This window comes from Chlamydotis macqueenii, chromosome 3 (genome assembly GCF_036417535.1).
Source record: "Chlamydotis macqueenii isolate bChlMac1 chromosome 3, bChlMac1.mat, whole genome shotgun sequence".
Classification (NCBI taxonomy): domain Eukaryota; kingdom Metazoa; phylum Chordata; class Aves; order Otidiformes; family Otididae; genus Chlamydotis; species Chlamydotis macqueenii.
The window spans coordinates 15,516,801-15,536,222 of record NC_141558.1 but is presented as its reverse complement, the minus strand read 5'-3'; the positions used below and the strand labels follow the sequence as shown (position 1 = coordinate 15,536,222).

At 40.9% G+C, this 19,422-nt stretch overlaps 1 protein-coding gene and 1 long non-coding RNA gene across 2 annotated transcripts in view; one reads left to right on the top strand and one right to left on the bottom strand.

Moving 5' to 3' along the window:
- Positions 1–1,279: 1,279 nt before the first annotated feature.
- Positions 1,280–14,004, top strand: CIMIP5 (ciliary microtubule inner protein 5). Its single transcript, XM_010127420.2, has 4 exons — positions 1,280–1,340; positions 10,231–10,374; positions 12,676–12,715; positions 13,705–14,004. The coding sequence occupies exons 1-4, from the start codon at positions 1,282–1,284 to the stop codon at positions 13,894–13,896; spliced, it is 435 nt and encodes a 144-aa protein (XP_010125722.2). The 5' UTR covers positions 1,280–1,281; the 3' UTR covers positions 13,897–14,004.
- LOC147601193 (uncharacterized) overlaps positions 8,320–19,422 on the bottom strand; it is an 18,190-nt gene continuing 7,087 nt past the window's right edge. Inside the window, exons 2-3 of the long non-coding RNA XR_015258322.1 lie at positions 10,188–10,349; positions 8,320–8,744 (exon numbers count right to left, since the gene is read on the bottom strand). This is a non-coding gene — a long non-coding RNA (uncharacterized LOC147601193). The remainder of the gene's footprint in view (positions 8,745–10,187; positions 10,350–19,422) is intronic.

Below are 19,422 nucleotides of genomic sequence, written 5' to 3'. Positions count from 1 at the left end.
CAATGGCATGTTGCTACATTTAGCACGTTGCTTAAGAACACCAAACAGCATTGCAACACAGCTTCTTGTGCTAAAGCAACCATTTTTTGAACAGTTAGCCCAGCTCACAAGCACTGGACCTGTTGGTTAGCCCAGTTTTGGTTGGCATTATGCATGCTTCATGTGTCCACTGGTATCATCAGAAGCTACACCATCAGCTGGCCAGATATTACAATTGTATTTAAATTAAAACACCAATATCCCACAGTACACATAGACATGAGCAGGAACTAAATCAGGAGCACATCACCACATACGTAACCCTGCCCTGCCTCCAAATCAGTTTCTCCAGCCACCCTCCCTACCAAAACTCATGAGGCCCTCACCAGACACAATATCCCCCAAAACAGTTACTCCATCCCAGACGCACCCTTCCCCTGACCGTGCTCTCTGTGCCACTGGCCAAGTAGAAAGGCAAGGCAGCTGAAGGACCAACATCTATGGGTGAGATCTCTAAGGAATTATTACCCTTTGGAATAAAACCTTGGCAATTTGCGTATTTAAAAAAACAACCCAAAGCACTGCTAGCAACAGTGACTAAGTGTCAGTTGCAGAAAAGAAAAATATGTCCTTTCCTGATGTGTCCTTTAAAGGCTTAAAATCCCCCTGCAGCTAGGACTTTCAGAGGCACATAACTTACTCCACCAGCTTTTCTTAAGCAAAATGTCCAGCTCAGTCAACAGAAGTTTTCCTCGAGTAAAAGCTACTTTGTTAACCAAAAGGTAAGGAAATTATAAACTGATAAGTTTGGGTTTTCAAAACATAGACAAAATTGCTCCTATAAACAAAGGGAGTTTTAATATTGATTTTGATGGGAGAACTCATATTCTGCTGAGTGCTCACGTGAACCTCTGCCTCAGAACTGTCATGCGCTTTCTTGTACAACAAACAAGTCAAAAAATACCCTCTCCCTACTGAGTGGTTGTGATGTGTTACTTACTGGCAGCTTTGAAAAAGTAAAATTATTCACCATTTAAATACTGAATGTAAATTTGTCTTCAACTTATCTGCATTAATCCTTTTGTTATTAAACTAATTAGTGTACTGGTTTAGAAAATTCCTCAGGACACAAATTTCCACAGCACAGTCATTTATTTGAACTGTAAACAGAAGCTGAGGGTTGCTATGGCGTGATCTTTTGCTCAAGGTCTATTTATTTCTCCCAGCTAACAACAGTCACAACAGTATCAATAGTGGAGTCCATAAAACAGAAAGTACAAAGTAAAGCAGCCATCGCACACCATGGTGCTGAGAAGTCCTTATTCTAAGGAAACGAAATTGAATGCTCACTATAAACAAAGGTATGTAGAAAAGCAAGATAAACTTTTTTTTTAGGTTAAAAATGGTATTTTAATCTGTATTTTGTGATGAAAGCTTTAAAAAGAAGCAGCACTTTGAAAAGTCTGCTTTGATTGTTGCTGTTTTCTAGTCCTCTTGCGAAATTGTAGCTTTGTGCAAGTTGAGGCACGCAGCCTAGGAGAATATTCACGATACGACAAGTTAATGAGACCCTGGAGGAATGGGACCAGGCAAAGACCTGCACAGAGATGCTTCCTGCAAAATCTTTAAACTAGCCTTTTGCAAGAGTATGATACCTTTTTAACTATGGAGCTAGTGCGGGCTGTTTCCAAAACATTCACTAGCAAAACTTCTAGCTCCTGTGAACCGCTCTCCTACTGGAACTACAAGAAAGTTTCTGCTTTTTATTTTATGCTGATGGCATAGGTGGTTTTCATAATCAGACTTGCAAAAAAAGGCAGTGCAAACACATCCTTAATCCTCCAATTGCCAGGTTCAAGTGTATAAGCAAAACTCTTATGAAAGAAGAATGGCTGGAATTAGGAATATAAACCATATCAAACAGAGAAAAAACACATACTTCCCTCTAACATAAGACTGGAAATGTAAGTTATTTTTCTACAAAATCCGCCACCCAATTCTCCCTTTACTCCTGGCTAGGCCCCTTTTTAAATAGCAAATTAGTAACAGAAAATACATCATGCAATATAATGCAATCACTTAATAATAAACTTCTTCCACTAAGGTGGGAAATGCTTCCGATTCCCATCGAGAGAGCAGGACCAGGCACTGTTTTCCTCCTGTAGGTGTAGTTACATCTTTCTCTCGTACTAAGAAATCTCATTTTCAATATCCGCATGCAGGACTTCAGGAGGGTATCTCCACCACCCTTACAGGTAATGGAGGTCTAGGGAACACATCTGCAACAGGGTGGATCTGTGGAGTGAAACCAACTGTTGCTAAGGACTCACAAGCACATTTAATCCACTCTGCGGGTCAGGGGCTGCCTGCTCTTTCCTGGTCCGCAGCGTTAACACCCATGAGCAGCTGGAGAGCGAGGAAGCTTGCCTTCCCCAGAAGCCACACAAGAGTACCCGCAGCCTGTGTGTTCCAAGACCACCCTGTGGTCCAAAATACAGTAAGGGGAGATAATTGGGAGATTACATTCTTAACTGGACCTCAGATGTGAATATTCATGCACTCACAGTTCCATCCAGTGCAATCTGAGAGCCAGGATTGCAATGGATCTGCTTACCCTGCATAGATTTCTCAAGTATCAAGTATATCTGTGACTAGCTCAAATGATCCCAATAATTTTGTACAGTTTAGTCAATCTTAAACAATTTAGAATACATTTAAAACATTCTTAGAATGCACAGAAGACAAGAACCAAGGTGAATTGCAGAATGCCCTTTTTAAACTATCAATCATCTGGAACACTGCAGATGATCATCAAGAAGGAAAATGCACAACTGTATATCCCTGTTTTGGTTGCTATCTTTTCTACTCTTTTGAAAACATACAAACGCCTTAAGCAGTCTGCCCAGAAACCAACAATGTTGGTAGCCCAATATCCCAGAGCTTTGAGATTCCGGCTGTTCAGCAGCAGGAGTGCTGGAAGCTGTAGGAGACCTCACCAGACACGAGGGTTTTTTCAGCTTTTTTTTTTAGCTTTACTCTGTTCCGTGTCCTGGGGCTCCAGATCCTGGAAGCATTTTGGAAACCCTGCTTCTCATTTATCACAGATTCACTGAGTTTATTATATTTCAGATGAAATATTTCAGGTTGAACAGCTCAACAATTTGCCAGAATCCTGGTTTTGTAGAAAAGTTTCTTACAATGTCTAGGTGGGAAATGCTGGTAGGTGCAGATATGTCTCTGTGGTGTCAAAGCAGGATTTTTAGAGAGAGGCATATCTCTGTCCTCATATCCTCGTCCTGCATGCATGTGGATAATTCATATAAAAAGCAGGATAAGGTCATGCACTTTTCTCATTAAGTGGTCAGTTATAAGAATTAGAATTTATCCTAATTCTTAATTACATAGCAGTCTATTGCTTTGAAAGCTTTCTAAACTTAGGCAGTAACCTACGGAAAAAGTTTCCTAAAAACTGGGATGTGTCCTAAAAACTGGAATATAGCCCATCCTAAAAGTCAGGCTCCCATTCTCTTCAATAAAACCATTAACAGGATCTTTAATGAAACATCTGGTACAATGAAAGTCCAGTTCAAAAACTGTTCAAAGCAGCCCTAAAATCTCGGGACGCAGCTGTTTTCCTTTTGTTTTTGCCTTACTGTTTGGGTATTCACACGTGAACTGTTGCACAATTGAGCTAAAAATACAAAGCTCCAAACACATCCAGGAAGATTTCACATTATTCTGGCTGTCCATTTCTTCAGGGAGCAAAACCTTCCAGCTCCATAGCAAAATAAATAAGCTCTCTACAACCCTAGAAGGAATAAGGCTGAACTGAACTACAGAACAGCACAGGTGATGCAGAAAAAAGAATGGCAAAATGGAGTGTGCTTTCCTGGTACACTGTTATTTTCCTTTCAGAGGTCTCATGGAGCATCTGCACTGTACATGGTCAACTCAGGCAGGGGTAGAGAATGGAGCAAGTCAGGTAAAGGTCTGACAGGCCCATGTAACACAGACAATAGCTGCCCCTGCTCTGAGGAACAGGTTAGGCTAGAGACCTCCTGAGGTCTCCTATGAACTGAACTCTCCTATGATCTCAGGAAACTTGCCACTAGATTCTAGCACATCAAAGAAAAAGCTATACACAAAATCCCCTACACCCAGTTATGGGAAGATCCTGCCTTTAGGAAGAACTTCCTTCTAATCCACAACAGTCAGAGTTGGCCAAACATCAGCCTGAAGTGTGATTTAACACCAACTTCTACATTTAAGAAAGAAACTACAGTAATAGAAAGCTGCAATGAAGACGCTAAAAGCTAATGCTTTTAGACGCTAGCTTTATCTGCTAAAAAACAGATAAAGCTTGGGATTGACATGTTCAGGCAAGGCTTCCCAATGTTAGACTCTGACACTTACCTTGAAATAAACTAAAAGCAAGCAGCTCAAGCCTCAGCCAACAGAACTCGCAAAGGTTAAGATCATTTGACAAAACAGGTCCCTTTCATTTAATAGCCAGAGACACAATTTAAAACAAATTTTAGGTACCCTGATTTGAAAATTTTGCCTAACTTGCAGCAGAGAATTTTCTGTATCACACATGAAAGCAGAAAGTTAATGTCCTTTCTGAATATGGTGAGCATATGGTAGATGAAACATTTAGTGTATTAAAGTGTAGATCAACAAATACACTCTTAGCTGCTGGAGGAGAAAGCTAAAGAACAGAGAATAATCCAAAAAATAACTGAACAGCATCTTGAGCATTGAAATAGATAGTGATACTCACCTGGAATATTGTAATTCACAGGATGAAATACTTATAAAAGTACTACAGTGCCCCAGGTAGCAGGGAGAGAAAACTGAATCTCTGTCGTATTTGTGAAGCAGCTTCTCCTCGGCTGCTGTAAACTGATCCGTAAGCAGACGCTGTTAGCAGTGGCATGCCACAGGAGCACAGGAAAGCAGGGCTATACCAGACTTCAGAGGTCAAACTGCTGCCTTACGTACTTAAGCAGTATGAAGCACAGCCTTTTCTGAAGTACTTCATCACTTTATACACTGAAATTCTCTTAGACCTGTTAATGAACTGTGCAAGAAAACAGTGAGGATGAGTAGCATAAAGCCAAGCTCCACCATGCAGTTACCAGAGCTCGCTGCTGTGGTGAGGATGTGACTTGAACAACTCTGATTAACGAAGACAACTTTGGTTGTCCATGCAATATTGCAATTCTTGAGAGGATCTAGCCCTGAAATCCCATCATCTTGCTCAGGCAGCAGGTTTAATTGTAACAATTACAATTACAAGCACAATTACTCTAATTGTAACAGGCCTGCATATCCCATGGAATAGCAGCTGTTTAATATTTTTTTTCAAGTAAATAATATTTTTTCACATCAATAATTTTAGTTTAAAATAAAGCAAACTGCCTATCAGTAGCTAACATATTTTGTAACATTAGAATCTATATTAAAAGAAGGGGATGAAAAAAATCCACAACAGATTTCTTACAGTCTGTATTACAGCTTTGATTTCATTTTGAAGTGTCAGACTCTGTGTCACTGGAAGCAGACTTTCCCTCGGTGGTATTTGTAGGCTGCCGACACAACAGACGCTCAACTTGCCAGGCTCTCTCAGCAGAACTCCATCAAGACAAGAAAGAAGTTTATATTTTTTATGAAAGCTTTAGTAAAACTTAACACGAGGCCTTTCATCAAGCAGCTATATAATAATTTAAAAGCAGTTTTACTCCAAACTGGAGTTTCCAGGATTTGTTTTCATTTTGGCCGCATACAGCGACCCAAGGTGCTCTGCTCGCGCCAGACCAAGACACAGCTTGTCAGCAGGGTCTGTCACCTCTGGGCTTCCTCGGGTCCTTGCTGATTAACACCCAGGGCCGGTGAGAAAGTGCTGCAGTAATGCTCTGCCATCTGTCACTTCTCTGCTGGGTGCTCAACGTCCTCTGACCGATCATCTACGCCCTGCTCTGCTAACCATCGCCATGACCCATCTTCCAGCCTGCAATCTTGGCTGCCTTGATTGATCTTTATTCATTTGAGGAAGATGATGATGTCAACACAAATGTCACTATTCAAGGCAGGTAACACTGCTCATACGGAAAGATTTACATGGGAGTCTCCGTCTCATTTGTGAAACAGCAGAGATCTTCCAAATGGCGACCTGCTCAGAAAAGCTGGTCTCTGGAGAGCAGTCCTCTCCTCCAGCTGATGATCTTGCTCCGGTCTTACTCACACGTGATGAATACCCTGCACTTGTGGTTTTAAATGTCTCTTTTTCTTAAATCTCTGCAAAATCTCACAAATACAAACTTTCTTATATGAAAATTGCATTGCTGTCCATCAAATCACTATCACACCCATCAGAAATTTGTGCTTCACAGGTAATGTGATATGGCTGTGTTCTTTGTTCTTTTACAAGTGGTCTTGTTGAGAGACAGGCAGTCATCACATGTATGTTCTCCTAAATTCAGCAGCAGATCTGTAAATGGGAGAATCCAGAAACCCTTCTAGCTCCCTCTTCCATGGCCTGAACTGTACAAAACACAGCATGAATATTTGGCAACACAGTCCTTAAAGTTTAGAAGACATAATTTTGTAGGCAAGTATCACAGCACAGTACTGACTTATGAAAAAAGTGCAAACCAGCATTGGATGTATACTGTGTAAGACTTAGATGTAAAGGAGAAATATGGGTAACACAAATAAGCTAGAAAAGACTTCAGACCTTATTCCTGCAAGTAGGACCACATGGGAAAATCAGATGAGAGTCTCACCGACTTTGACAGAGCTCATCCTGGACCAACACGCACTTCCAACCAGAGCAGCAACACATTCATCTCCTGTTATTGTTTCCCTTCTGTAACTGATGTATTCTCACATTTAACCAAGCAATTTCCATTAAGTTTTTCAGTGTTTTTGAACAAGCCTCTGAAGTCCCTGTCTGCCAGTGAAATCAATGAGAACTTTTCAAGCTTCAAGAAGCTTGTTACTAGAAAAAATAAAACATCTTTTAGAAAAAAACAGCTCAGACATTGCCTCTGTACCAGGAGATCAAATACTGGCATACAAAACCTGATATTCTTAACTACTGCTTAACTTAAAAAATCAATTTCCAGAAATGTGTATTTTAAAAACAAAGCAGTGCATATAAAGCCAAACATTAGCTCAAGCCTTGCATAACTGATACTGCAATACCCTCTTGTGGTCAAATAAAAATGGTTTTGCTAAACACCTGAACTTTTTCCTCCACGAAAAGCCCCTCTAGATATTTTTTTTTCTTTTGACAGGGGGAAATAACTCACATATTTTTCACAGATGAATTTGTAGTGTGTATCATCACTTGTCTGGCAACAACAAAAGACTAACCTCAGTCAAGTTCTTCCTCAGCATGGTGGGCACTGACACTGCTTGTCAGATAATCTAATCCCAAAACAAACTCCTAAGCAAAGACACTGTTTCCTACAGTGACGTTCATAACTTCTTTCAAGTTTCACATCCCCAACCAGGAAAAAATAAAGATGCTATAATCAATTTACATAGACACATATGGCATGAAGCCACAATAAACATCAACCTATTCTACTACAGGATGAAAAGAACTACACAGTACATCAGTTGTACCAATTCAAATGAGCTCCCTGCTTAAACGCCCCGGGTGGTTATAACGGACAAATAAAATGCTAAAGTGGTAATAGGAGGGGAAATAGTTCAGTATCCACAGCACTTCTGCTGAGCTGTTAATCAAAGGCCTAATTGGGCTACTAGTATACCCAGAATCTAGAGTAACGTCCAGAAATGTCATCCCTGCACTCACCTCGATGTGCTTTAATGGTGCATAACCACTCCCTTAATGACTTCTGGTCCCAACAGTAAGTGACATACATTTCAAAATATCAGCTCATAGTGATCTGTTTTTGGAACAGCGGTTACATTTTAAAGTCGTATTATTCCAATATTTTTTAAAACTCAACTTATTTCAATAGCCGTAATCCCATTCTCATCTATTAATTCTGGAGAAATGGCTTGAACACTACGAAGTGTCCAATATCTGCATGTAGACTCATAGCTTACTTCTATTTAAAGCCTAAAGAAGTCATAAACAGTTAAGACTCTCTTTTTTTCTGGTGTTGTGGGGTCTCAGACCAATAGATCTGGCTTTAACCTACGAGGTCACTTTCAGTAAGACGTTCTGAGAGGCACTTCGTAGCCCTGCATCAAAACCAGGGCAGTTACAACTCCTGCATCTTTGCAAACACCACTCACTGGCAGAGACTTTAAACACCTGCTTGTAATCTTCCCATCCGGTTAATTCACTGGCTACAAGCTATGTATAACAATTTTTAGTTTATTATTATGCTTAATTTGCAGAAATTAACAGGAAGGAAGGATTAGAATTAAAATAACACAAGAGCTTTGTAAACAAGAATTAAGAAGTGTTTAATGCACGGGAACAGACTTCCCATCAGAATCCTTTCCTGACCTGATCAGGAGCTAAAATCCCATGCGCACTGATTAATGCACTGGGTCTTCCAAACGTGCCTCAGCTTCCTTTCAAAGCAGTTAGGTGCTGCTAAAACCCCATTCTCCAATCAGCTGCCCATGTTCCAACTTGGACAGGACCTTGGAATGAATGCAGCAGGATAAGCAGATTCCACACGAGCAACAGAGACAACTATCAGGCCAGCCTGGCAAACAGTTCATTTCTTCAGTTCATGATAATGCTGTATGGATACAGGGCTTCTTTTGCTTTTTAGCTGAAAGAGATTAAAAACACTCTTTAGGTTTCAATTATCTCAGAAAAACAAGCAAATAAACAAAAAGTCTACTAAAATTTCATTCAAGCCCAAAGCAAATATTGTGATTTGAGGTGGAGTTTAGCTCTTCTTAAGTTACGTTATTGCAATCTTCAAAGTCACAATATTTTTTCTTGCTCAAATATGTCTACATGAAGTGTTTGGATTGTTGTATAGTTATAACTATTTTTAAATAAATTATTTGCCAAATTCAGCATGTATTTCTTAATACTGCAAGCAAATAAATTTGCCAAAAACTCCCTAAAAAAAAAAGTAGATTCAAAGTTCATTAGCATTTCCCAGGAAGACGAAACAAAAGGCTAGAATTCATCTGGAGCTAATCCACACTATTCAAAAACAAGTCAGTCAAGAATTTCAGAGGAAATTTATACTTAAAATACTCCATTTTCCTGCAAGGTCACAAATACTTCAGGAAGTGGCTTCATACCACAGAAGCCCAACAGCCTGACTATAAAGACAAGCACTGACATTTTCAATAGCATTTTCAATGCTGTTCTCATTTTGTATTCTAATAACCCTTTAGAGTTACTTAAAAACTTCTCATAGTTGCTTCATACCTTCTGCAGAAATCTCTAAGTACTTAAAAAGGACTTTTTGATCTCTGACTGCTCTTCTTTTGAAATCTGAAAATAAGGAGCTTTCAAAGCACAGATTCATTGAAATACTTTATTCTAAACAAACAAGCTCTGCTCTAAATAGAGTTCAAGGCCCCAGCAGCTGTCCCACTGGGTCTCTGCTCCCTTTCTGGTGAATATTCACAAGTCAGACTTGTTTCCAATGGAGACAGTAAACACACCAGGGAAACCAGCAGCTTTCAGGAGATTTTGCTTTTACTACATAATCACAACAAAAGTCCTCCTGACATACTCAGCAGCAATCTCCACAGCACCCTTTGCTACTAAACTAGACTTCATTGTTCGGAGGATTTTGAATAGAGAGTGGTCTCAGCTGCAAGCAGCAGTAATTGCATCATAAACTGAGAGTCTGCTGGTTACAGCTGGAGATCCGATGGCTTTCAGTAACAGTTATTTCTTACAAAATTGCTGTTACCATGAGAACTCCTTCAGCGTTCAAGCAATGAAGCAACATAAAGCAACAGGAAATGAGCATTCAATAAGAGAGAAGTAAAACAGTGCTGAGCATCGCCTGTCGGTGCTGCCGTGAACATTGGTTTTCTGAAAGCACTCCAAATCAGCAGCTAAAAGAAAATGTTAGAAGAGAAGGAGCTTTGAAAGTGCAAACAACAGCAGGTTTAACTTTCGTAACAGTCACAATATACCTAACAACAGTAGGGTACAGTGAGTCTCAAAACGGACAAGTTGGGAAAGGATTCTGGATTCAGGAAAAATACTTTGGTTACATCTTGGCAACCAGCAAGCACACCTCTGGGGCAACGAGTCTCCTCTCCATCCATGTCTCTCGGCAGCACCCAACCCAGAAGACTTGTTGTTGCACAACCAGCTACTCGGGCCTGGGCAGACGAGCACGCAGCACTGCAGCAGGACCAGGTTCAACAGGATAAAATCTGGAAAGACATTGTGGAGGCTGAAGAGAGAGGAAGAAAAATCTGGTAAGTCACTTGTTCATGCCTCTTCTACTCATCTTGACAATGGTACTGATGCTCCCTGACAGTCTTAGGGCTTGATCCAACGCTGATGTTATCAAAGGAAATTTTCTACTGCGGAGACTTTGGATCAGACCCTAACACCTTTCTTTCTAAGATTATATTATCTCTGTTTTCCATAGGACAAAATCTATGCTAATACCTCTTGGCATGCTGAGTTTAAGCTGAAAAGAGATGCAAGATTTGCATGCTAAGTATCTTTTCGCTTTACAGAGATTTTCACAATGAAGCTATAACTATGCCAACCTTTATAATTTATTGCAGACACACTGATACTATCACCTCTTCTCACATTCTTGGAAATGGCTGAAATGGAAGCTGAACAGAGTGTTCTGCCAAAATATGATTTTGTATTTCCAATCTGAAATCTACTGAACATACCCCATTGGCAGAGTGTTTCAGTAGACTGAACTGCACACATACAACCCAAGCTTTGACTGTGTATACACCAGTGACCTGAAGGAACCCAAAATTAAGATCCTCTCTGTCCCTGTCATGTATCTTGAGTAACTGTTTTTCTTCATACTTCAGTGCACAGCATAAACATGTCTGTTAGAAGAATATCCTTGGTAAAATAAAATCAGGTCCAGTTCTGAATGAACACTAGCCAAACTGAGGGAAAGGGAGGAAAAAGAACATCACTTTCAGGACTTTTTAGAATGGGAAAGGAAACTACCTGAAAACCCCTGTCCTCCTAAGCCTTCTGGAGGAGATGCAAATCACAGCTCTGATTTTCCCAGAGATGCATTTGCACTTGTCTGGCTCCTTTTACCTGAGGGAAAGGCTGACACCAGGACTCTGAATCATACAAAGCCAAGGCTGTGGTGGCAATATTATTCTCTCCCAGTTGTGTACTCAGACTCTTCCCAAAGGGGCTCAGTATGTTCCATACCCATTCCCTAGCTAAGGCAGCAGGAGGGACTCTCTGCTCCTGCCCCCTGGTGTTCACATTCACGGATACTGGTGCAAACTCACTTTCATGGGTACATAAGATAACACATCATATAGCTAACGCATGTCCTGCTCTCCAGTCCTAGCTACAAGGACAGAAACTCTTGTAAAAGGATAGGACAGACGTGAAGGACAGATGCCTAAAGTTGGATTCATCACACTACATACACTACAACCTGCAGAGAACTGTCCTTCAGCTCCACATCCCCATCCCAAAAACAATGATGGCGAAAGACTGCTACGCCTTGGTGGTCTGATGGATATCGGTAAATGTCTGAGATCCAAGTATTTCTCGTTAATTAGCACCATCCAGTAATGCTCAAATCTGATATGTTCAAACAATGGCTGGCACAGCAAGATAAAAAATTTTAGGACCTCTATGCCATGCTGGTATACCAAGACATCCAGTGAGAAACACAACGCTCATAGAATAGTTTTTATCTGCACTTGGGGCATATCTGCACTTGGACAGGGGAGTGCAGCACAGAAATCCAAGGCCACCAGCTCCACGTGCTACGTGGCCGTGCTGTATGGATGAGGTGTATGTACAGCTCCAGCACCGGACCGATCGGCTGAGATGCAGCCCTGCACAGACACAGGCAACCAGCTCAGAGAGTCAACCCAGGTGTCCGTTGGGGTCTGCTGCAAATACAGCTCTAGATAATTGTCTCCTCTAGTGACCTCACAGCACTTTTACAACAGCGGGTGAATGATCATTTTCTCAATTTCAGGCCAGGGAAAGCAAAGGACAGAAGATCAAAGGACTTGCCCTGTAGTCCCACACCAGGTGTAGAACAGAGGTGAAGGTCTGCTGACTCCTGAACTTGCTCCCATTACAGCTGCCTAACTACACAAAATACTCCCGTGGGTGTTTGCCTGCAGTGAATATGACTTTGGGAACACCTACCAGGGATTTCTGCCAGCAGAATATTGGTCATTTAAAAAATAAGAATCTGTGTCTTACTCAAGGCATGGGACAAAAGCTTGCTAGAGTGACTCTCAACTTTGCTAATTTATCTGTATTTGCATAAGGAATACATTGTGGACATGCTATCGTCATCCTCCTTTAGCAAAAAAAAAACCTCTCCTCATGTATTATGGATGCTACATGGCAATAAAGAAAATCCTGGGCTTCACCACAGAAAAGACAGGTTTCAGCACAAAGAGTTTGCCGATGTAAAAACTAGGCTGTAAGTATCCAATTGAGCAGTTAAACAGACATTCAAATACGATCAACACTATTTCTTTTATTTAAAGACAGAAAATTTTACACTGCATTTTTACTTCTATTTCAAGGTACCAGAACTGGAGTTTCCTAAAGGATTATGACCAAATGGTAAGTTTCAAACAAACATCCAACTGTAATCCAGGCTCTTTTTAGCTGTCATTGAGTGAGGCTAATATTCCAAATCGAAGCATACTTAGGCATAATTGGCAAACGCCTCAAGACTAAAATCTTTAGGAAAAGTAAAAGAGAACTGATGTGTCATTCATCTGCTACCTACATCACAAAGGAATACAATGCATGCATGCATTCAATCTGTTTCAATCTTACCAGCTCCACAGAAACACAAGTGCTAGAAGAACCAACTTTCTAAGAGGAAATTTGTAAGATAATGTCATCACGCTAAAATCCAAGCCACTTACTAAAAACAAAACAAAAAACTTCCCACATCATGACCGTTCTAGAGCAGGCTAACTTCTGTCCCAGCTGATACTTTATGCAACACATTTGAAAATTATTCATTTCCCTGTGCTATCCTACTCCCATAAACATGACAGGAAAAAAACAATCGTATTTCTGCAACACTTCTGTGACATTTTAAAGTACATACAAATTCTAATTTCAAAAGCAAAACTGCTAATATTAATCCCAGTAACTTGTATTTTTAGAATCATAGAATAGTTAGGGTTGGATGGGACCTTCAAAGGTCATCTAGCCCAACCCCCCCTGCAAGGAGCAGGGACATCTCCAGCCAGATCAGGCTGCTCAGAGCCCCATCCAACCTGGCCTTGAACGTTTCCAGGGATGGGGCATCCACCACCTCTCTGGGCAACCTGTTCCAATGTTCTACAACCCTCAGTGTAAAAAAATTTTACCTTATGTCCAGTCTGAATCTACCTCATCCTAGTTTAAAACCATTACTCCTTGTTCTATTGCAATAGATCCTGCTAAAAAGTCTGTCCCCATCTTTCTCGTAAGCCCCCTTTAAGTACTGAAAGGCCGCAATAGCATTTCCACGGGGCCTTCTCTTCTGCAGTTTCTTCTGTGACAAACAATAGATGTAATTCTGAAAACTTCTTAACGGTCTTCATTTTATCCAGGGTAAGAAAAAGGAGCAGAAGCCACTGCCAGACTATATGCCTGTGTTCTCAAGCAAAGTTCCCAACTCAACCAACCAGATTATTGGCAGTCGAATGAATACTGAACTTGGCAGGGCTCTGGTGAACATGGATTACTTCTTCAGCAGTGGCACACGAAAAAGGAAACTTGAGGGTGAGCTCCAGGTTTCCTAGTGCTTCAGTAAAAATATAACAGTGACAAAGCAACTTGAATGGTTCTAGCCAACAGAATCCACATGTAAAATATCCCTCAATCTTTTTCTCAAAAAGACCAATACTACTGTCTAGTAGTTTGTTGTTTTTTTTTCAAAAGCAAAGATGGATGCTGTCCAACAATGCTGCAGGAGACAATCCTCTTCATATTTGGGGTAACTGGGCCATATTCAGACAGTTAGGACCACAGATCTCATCCATCTTCCCATGCAAGTCTACAGTAACATTGCCACTAACATCAGAAAGAACAAGATTACAGTCAAAAGGCAGTTTCTTCCTGAATTTTTATCTCCTGAAAAGAAACAACTAATGAAGACCAGCTCAGACGAATCCCAAGGAACAAGATACTTTCAATTCGTCAGTGCAATAATATGCAGCAGCTTGTTGCATTTCATGTAGTTAGCCAAGGATTCATCAGCTTCTGTCATCTGCTTAAAGCTTGCTCTAAAGAACAAAATTTAAGGCACGTGAGATGTGTTCTGTGCTTTTTCACACGCCCCCGCTGAGGGAGGGGGAACCAAACTTTTTTCACACTAGTTTTCTTTTTTTTTTCTTTAGATTTACTGCTCTCAAATTCCGTTCTCGTACTCTTTTTTTTTTTCTCGTTTAGCTGATGGAAACTCATTGACAAGGAAGAAGGCTTTCACATTTTGCTCTGAAGCTGTGTTGGCTCAGCAACCTGTGCTACACTCTTAGGATCATCAATCTTGAATTTAACAGGTTTACAGTTCCTAAAATCTGTGGTTGCCCAGGGAAACCATCATCAAGCTAAATCGACACACTATCTGAAGCCTGTTCACTAGTGCATCTTCATTACAGAGGCACAAACTTTATGACCTGTTCTGTAGGGAAAAAGCAGTCATGAGCAGAGTATGGAGAGTCTTTTGAACTGTATGTAGCTTCTGCAGGACCATGTTCAGTCCTAGATGGAGATCAGCATGGAAGCCATTAGCATTGCCTTGATACAATAGGCTGCCATCTCTCACTCGACCCAGGTGGAGATGTGTATACATATGTTTTGCAACCAAGGCTATTTGTTTTTATGATTAGACTTCAGCAGCAGAAGGCAGTTCAAAAGCACAAGAGGTGGTATGGAACAGTGTGGTCACTGTCAACATCCAGGTGGACTCCACAAAAAAAAAAATGAAAGACACTGTAGTAAAAGGAGCCAAATCCCACTCACTGAAGTCATGGCACACAGTAGTTCTCCTCCAGGCTTCCTCAATGCAGTGAGACCTGGAGGATTAATGCTTTCAAGATGACAGCTAAGCTACCTACAGAGGAGGGAAGACCGCATCACGGAATTAGCCCAGGAGAGGAGGACTGATTCCACTCCATTTAGATATGAATATCATCATAGAATAGTGGCCATTTTCCTAGACAACTGTGTTCAGACACATCAAATGGGAACCTACTATTCCAAAAAGACATCTTCTTGTTCAGCTAAAATGCTTTCTGCTCTCCCCTGCAAGCAGAAAACTGCACCAGGAACTAGTTCGTCTTCAAACATCTGAAACAGGGAGACAAGAGAGCAAAGCAAGCTCTTCCTTGTCCCTGTGTCATCCAGAGCTTCCAAAAACTGCGCAGGCCACTTAGAGGCTACAAATTTATTGGTGACTGCATAATACTGAGTCACTTCCATGAGATATACTGAGCAGCCTCGACTCTTGCTATGGGTCACAAACTCTACGCCAAGTGGCAGATGTCCAATATCTGTCAGGTTCAAGCTCCTGGTCATCTAAGAACATTTTAAAAGCATGGAGATTTTGGTTTTCAGCATGAAGGCAAACAGAGCTCCACATTTCCTAACCTCCAGATGGCACTCACTCCCCATCACACAATCCACTGAAAAGGACACTAAGTTCTAGCATGGCAGTGTTACACAATTCTTTTTAAAATAATTTCAGATTCTCCAGCCTCTTTGTTCTCTGAGAATCCAGAGAATCCCTCTCCAAGAGAGTCCTGCAAACTGGAGGGTACAGAAAGAAGGATGGTCTAAGCAGCGCACGATATAATCCTTCCACTTCACTTAGCACTGGCATTGTTTCAGGTGAAGCATTTCTCCCAGTTTTGGACAAAACCTTCCATGTCTTGCCCTGAAAATGTGGGCTACTAATCAGAGAATAGAGAAGCAATGATGGTAGCTGGAGTACACGTAGATATGGCTTATGAGGAAAGATTAAAAAGACAGTAAAAGTTTAACCTGAAGAAGAAAAAGCAGACTGGGAAGAGGATAAAAGTCTTAGATACATGTATAGCTCTGGAATGAGAAAAGGAATCACTTGTACTTCACTTCAGTGACAGACAATACTAAAAATAACGCGCTTAAATTATAGCAAGGAAGAATCACCTTAACTTTTTGGGAAGCTAGTGGAATAACACAGCACCGGAATAGACTCCTTGAGGAATCTCCACCTTTGAAGGTTAAAGACACACATCCATCAAAATTGACGTATTCAACAGAGTTTGTCTTTTAGTGTATAAACTGAATGACCATCTGAAAAACTTTTTGCCAATTCTCTGATCTACATCAGAGTTGTTGGGATCAGAACACACTTTGCAAACAGGATTTTTCAAACACATTCAAAAAGATTTTTTATTTTAAATCCTATTTCCTACTACATTTAAATAGATTGCATCTCTAAAATGCAGATTATTCACCTAATTTTTTGATAGAAAATATATTTCTAATACTTCTAACTACTCATATAGAAAATGCTTTTCACAAAGTCTAGACATGCCTCTTAATCTGTGGTAGTTTAGCCCCGCTTGGGACCAAGCTATGCAGTCTCTCACTCACTCTCCCCACCCTCTGAGAGAATGGAGGAGAGAAAATGTAACAAAAAGCTCATAGTTTGAGATAAGGACAGGGAAAGATCATTCAAGTTACCATTACAGGCAAAACAGACTCGACTTGGGGAAAACCATTTATTTATTACTAATAAAACCAAAGCAGGATAATGAGAAAGAGAACAAAAAACAATTTCCCTCCACCCCTCCCTCTTCCCAGGCTTAATTTCATTTCAAATTATCTCTACCTTCTTTCCCCCTCCAAGTGGCACAGGGGGAATAGGGAATGCGGGTTACGGTCAGTTCATCATGTTGCTTTATGCCACTCCTTCCTCCTCCCCTGCTCCAGCGTGGGGTCATTTTCCACAGAGTGCAGTCCTTCTGGAACTGGCTGCCTCAGCGGGCCCTCCATGGGCCACAGCCTCCTTCAGGCATCCGCCTGCCCCAGAGGGGGGTCCTCCATGGGCTGCAGGTGGATCTCTGCTCCTCTGCGGACCTCCATGGGCTGCAGGGGGACAACCTCCTCCACCATGGTCATCACCACAGGCTGCAGGGGAATCTTGGCCAGGAGCCGCATTACTGCTCCCCCTGCTTCTTCACTGACCTTGGCATCTGCAGCCATTCCTCTCACAATAAATTCTTCACAACTGGCAGGCAGACGCCTCTCAGGTTCTCTTCACATCTCATCTCCTCTCCACTTCTTGCAGCTGGGCCGGGCCGAGTTGGGCCCAGTTGGCTGCCCGCTGGGAGGCCAGAGGGTTTTTGTTTTTGGTTTTTTTTAATATTCCTCTTCTTAAACACATTATCACTGTCACCAACTGGCTTGGCCCTAGCCAGTGGCGGGTCCACCCTAGACCCAGCAGAGTCCACCAGACAAAGGGGAAACTTCTAGCAGCTTCTTGCAGAAGCTGCCTATGTAGCCCCACCCCGACATGAACCCAGGACATAATCACACACATCTGAGAGGCCTGAGTAGTGCCCTCCTGGCAGCCACATAAGAACATATCTCAAAGAGCACATTCATGTCACTATGTCACGGGTATGAATGGTGATAACTAATTTTCTTTCAACAATTTCAGGAAGATTTTATTAATGAAGTGTAGTCCTGATTGTGCCCTTAACCAGATACAGCACCCCCTGAGATGCCAAGTGGTTCCTGCAGTGGGTACTTGCAGAGATTACCTGAATACAGCACAGTAAGAGCCTTACACACCCCTGCACTCCTCCTCAGCCGTACCTGTTTGCACAGGTCACTTCAGTCCAATAGACCACAACAGGACAGCCTGTAGGCATACCTGAAGTAGAACCAAAATACGCAACGATTTTGAGCTTAATCATCAAAGTGTGCAACTCTGGAAAACGTAGCTGTGTCCCTCATTGTAAGATCACAACAAACCACAACTGTACTGCCTCTTTTAATGTGAAATTAGGTTAACATCTTGACTTCCTGATTAAGCTAATTGAAATGACTCTAAAATACTGGTGGGCAACAACTGGATAGGAGTAGCTCTGTTCAGCCCCAACACTCCAGTTCACTCCTATTTCCTGTTGAAATCGATAGCAACTCAAGCATTTTACATCTCTTAATGACTGTCTCTAAGAGGAAAGTGACTGTTTAGAGAACAAAAGTTTCCCATGTGGAACAGATCTGATAATCCATGTGATAAGGGATCACTCTGTTGAACTGGACACCTTATTTTGCTCAATTATTACACTTTCCTTGGAAATGCAAATTATTTTATGCTGCTGCAGTCAGCCCTCCTCTGGTGCCCAGCATCATGTTTCCAACATCTGTTTGGATCTCTCTACCACGTACAGCAACCTCCAGAAAAGACCTTTTGGTCCTTAACCAAAACTGCCTTAGCATTTGTGAGTAGAAGGCAGCAAACAGATACTCTCTAGATGCTATTTTCATCACAAGTTTAAGAATCCTTTTTCTTTTACCATAATTAACTTTGCCAACTAATCCTTATTTACATAAGCAGAGTCTCTTAGAAAGACTGGATGAGATTATAACAGCATTGAAATCTGCAAATAATCAGTGGAAATTCCATTTATTAAAGGAATTGTGTAGATATTAAACTCTTGTAATCTTCTTGTAAAGAGTTCTTATGATGTATCACTTGCACTTCAGTTTTATAAGCTTTTCTCCCTTCTGCTGCTACACCTCAACCAAGAGATTATACTTATTCTGATAATTCATTTTCTGTATTTCTTTCTGTTAAAGAGCACAAATGGGTAGCTATATTAGCTATATTAATTGAATTCTTCAGTTACACATACTGCTTTCTCTGGTAGACTTTTGAGGATTGTTACTATTAATTGTAACTTGGTGCAAAGATGTTTCCAGTGCCTCCAAATTTTGTGTGTTCTCATTTTGAGTTCCACTTATAATAAAATTGTGTGAAATACATTTTTTTTAACAAAATGTATGTAAGTTCACATAAATTTGTATTTCTCATACTTTTAGAATAGTCTTTGTATATAGCTCCCAGCTGGCATCTTAACTATAAAGTTTTGTTTTATAAGATCAGTGATGACTGCAAATTCAATTGTGTTTCTCAGACGCTGTACTTAAAACTGTTTCTTGACCTTTAAATTACTCTAAAGTAAACAACTAAATGGGTTTTCCTAGAATGAAGGTTTCATCATGCTGTGAAAACTACTGCATAAACAGTAAGACTCCTAGAATAGAGA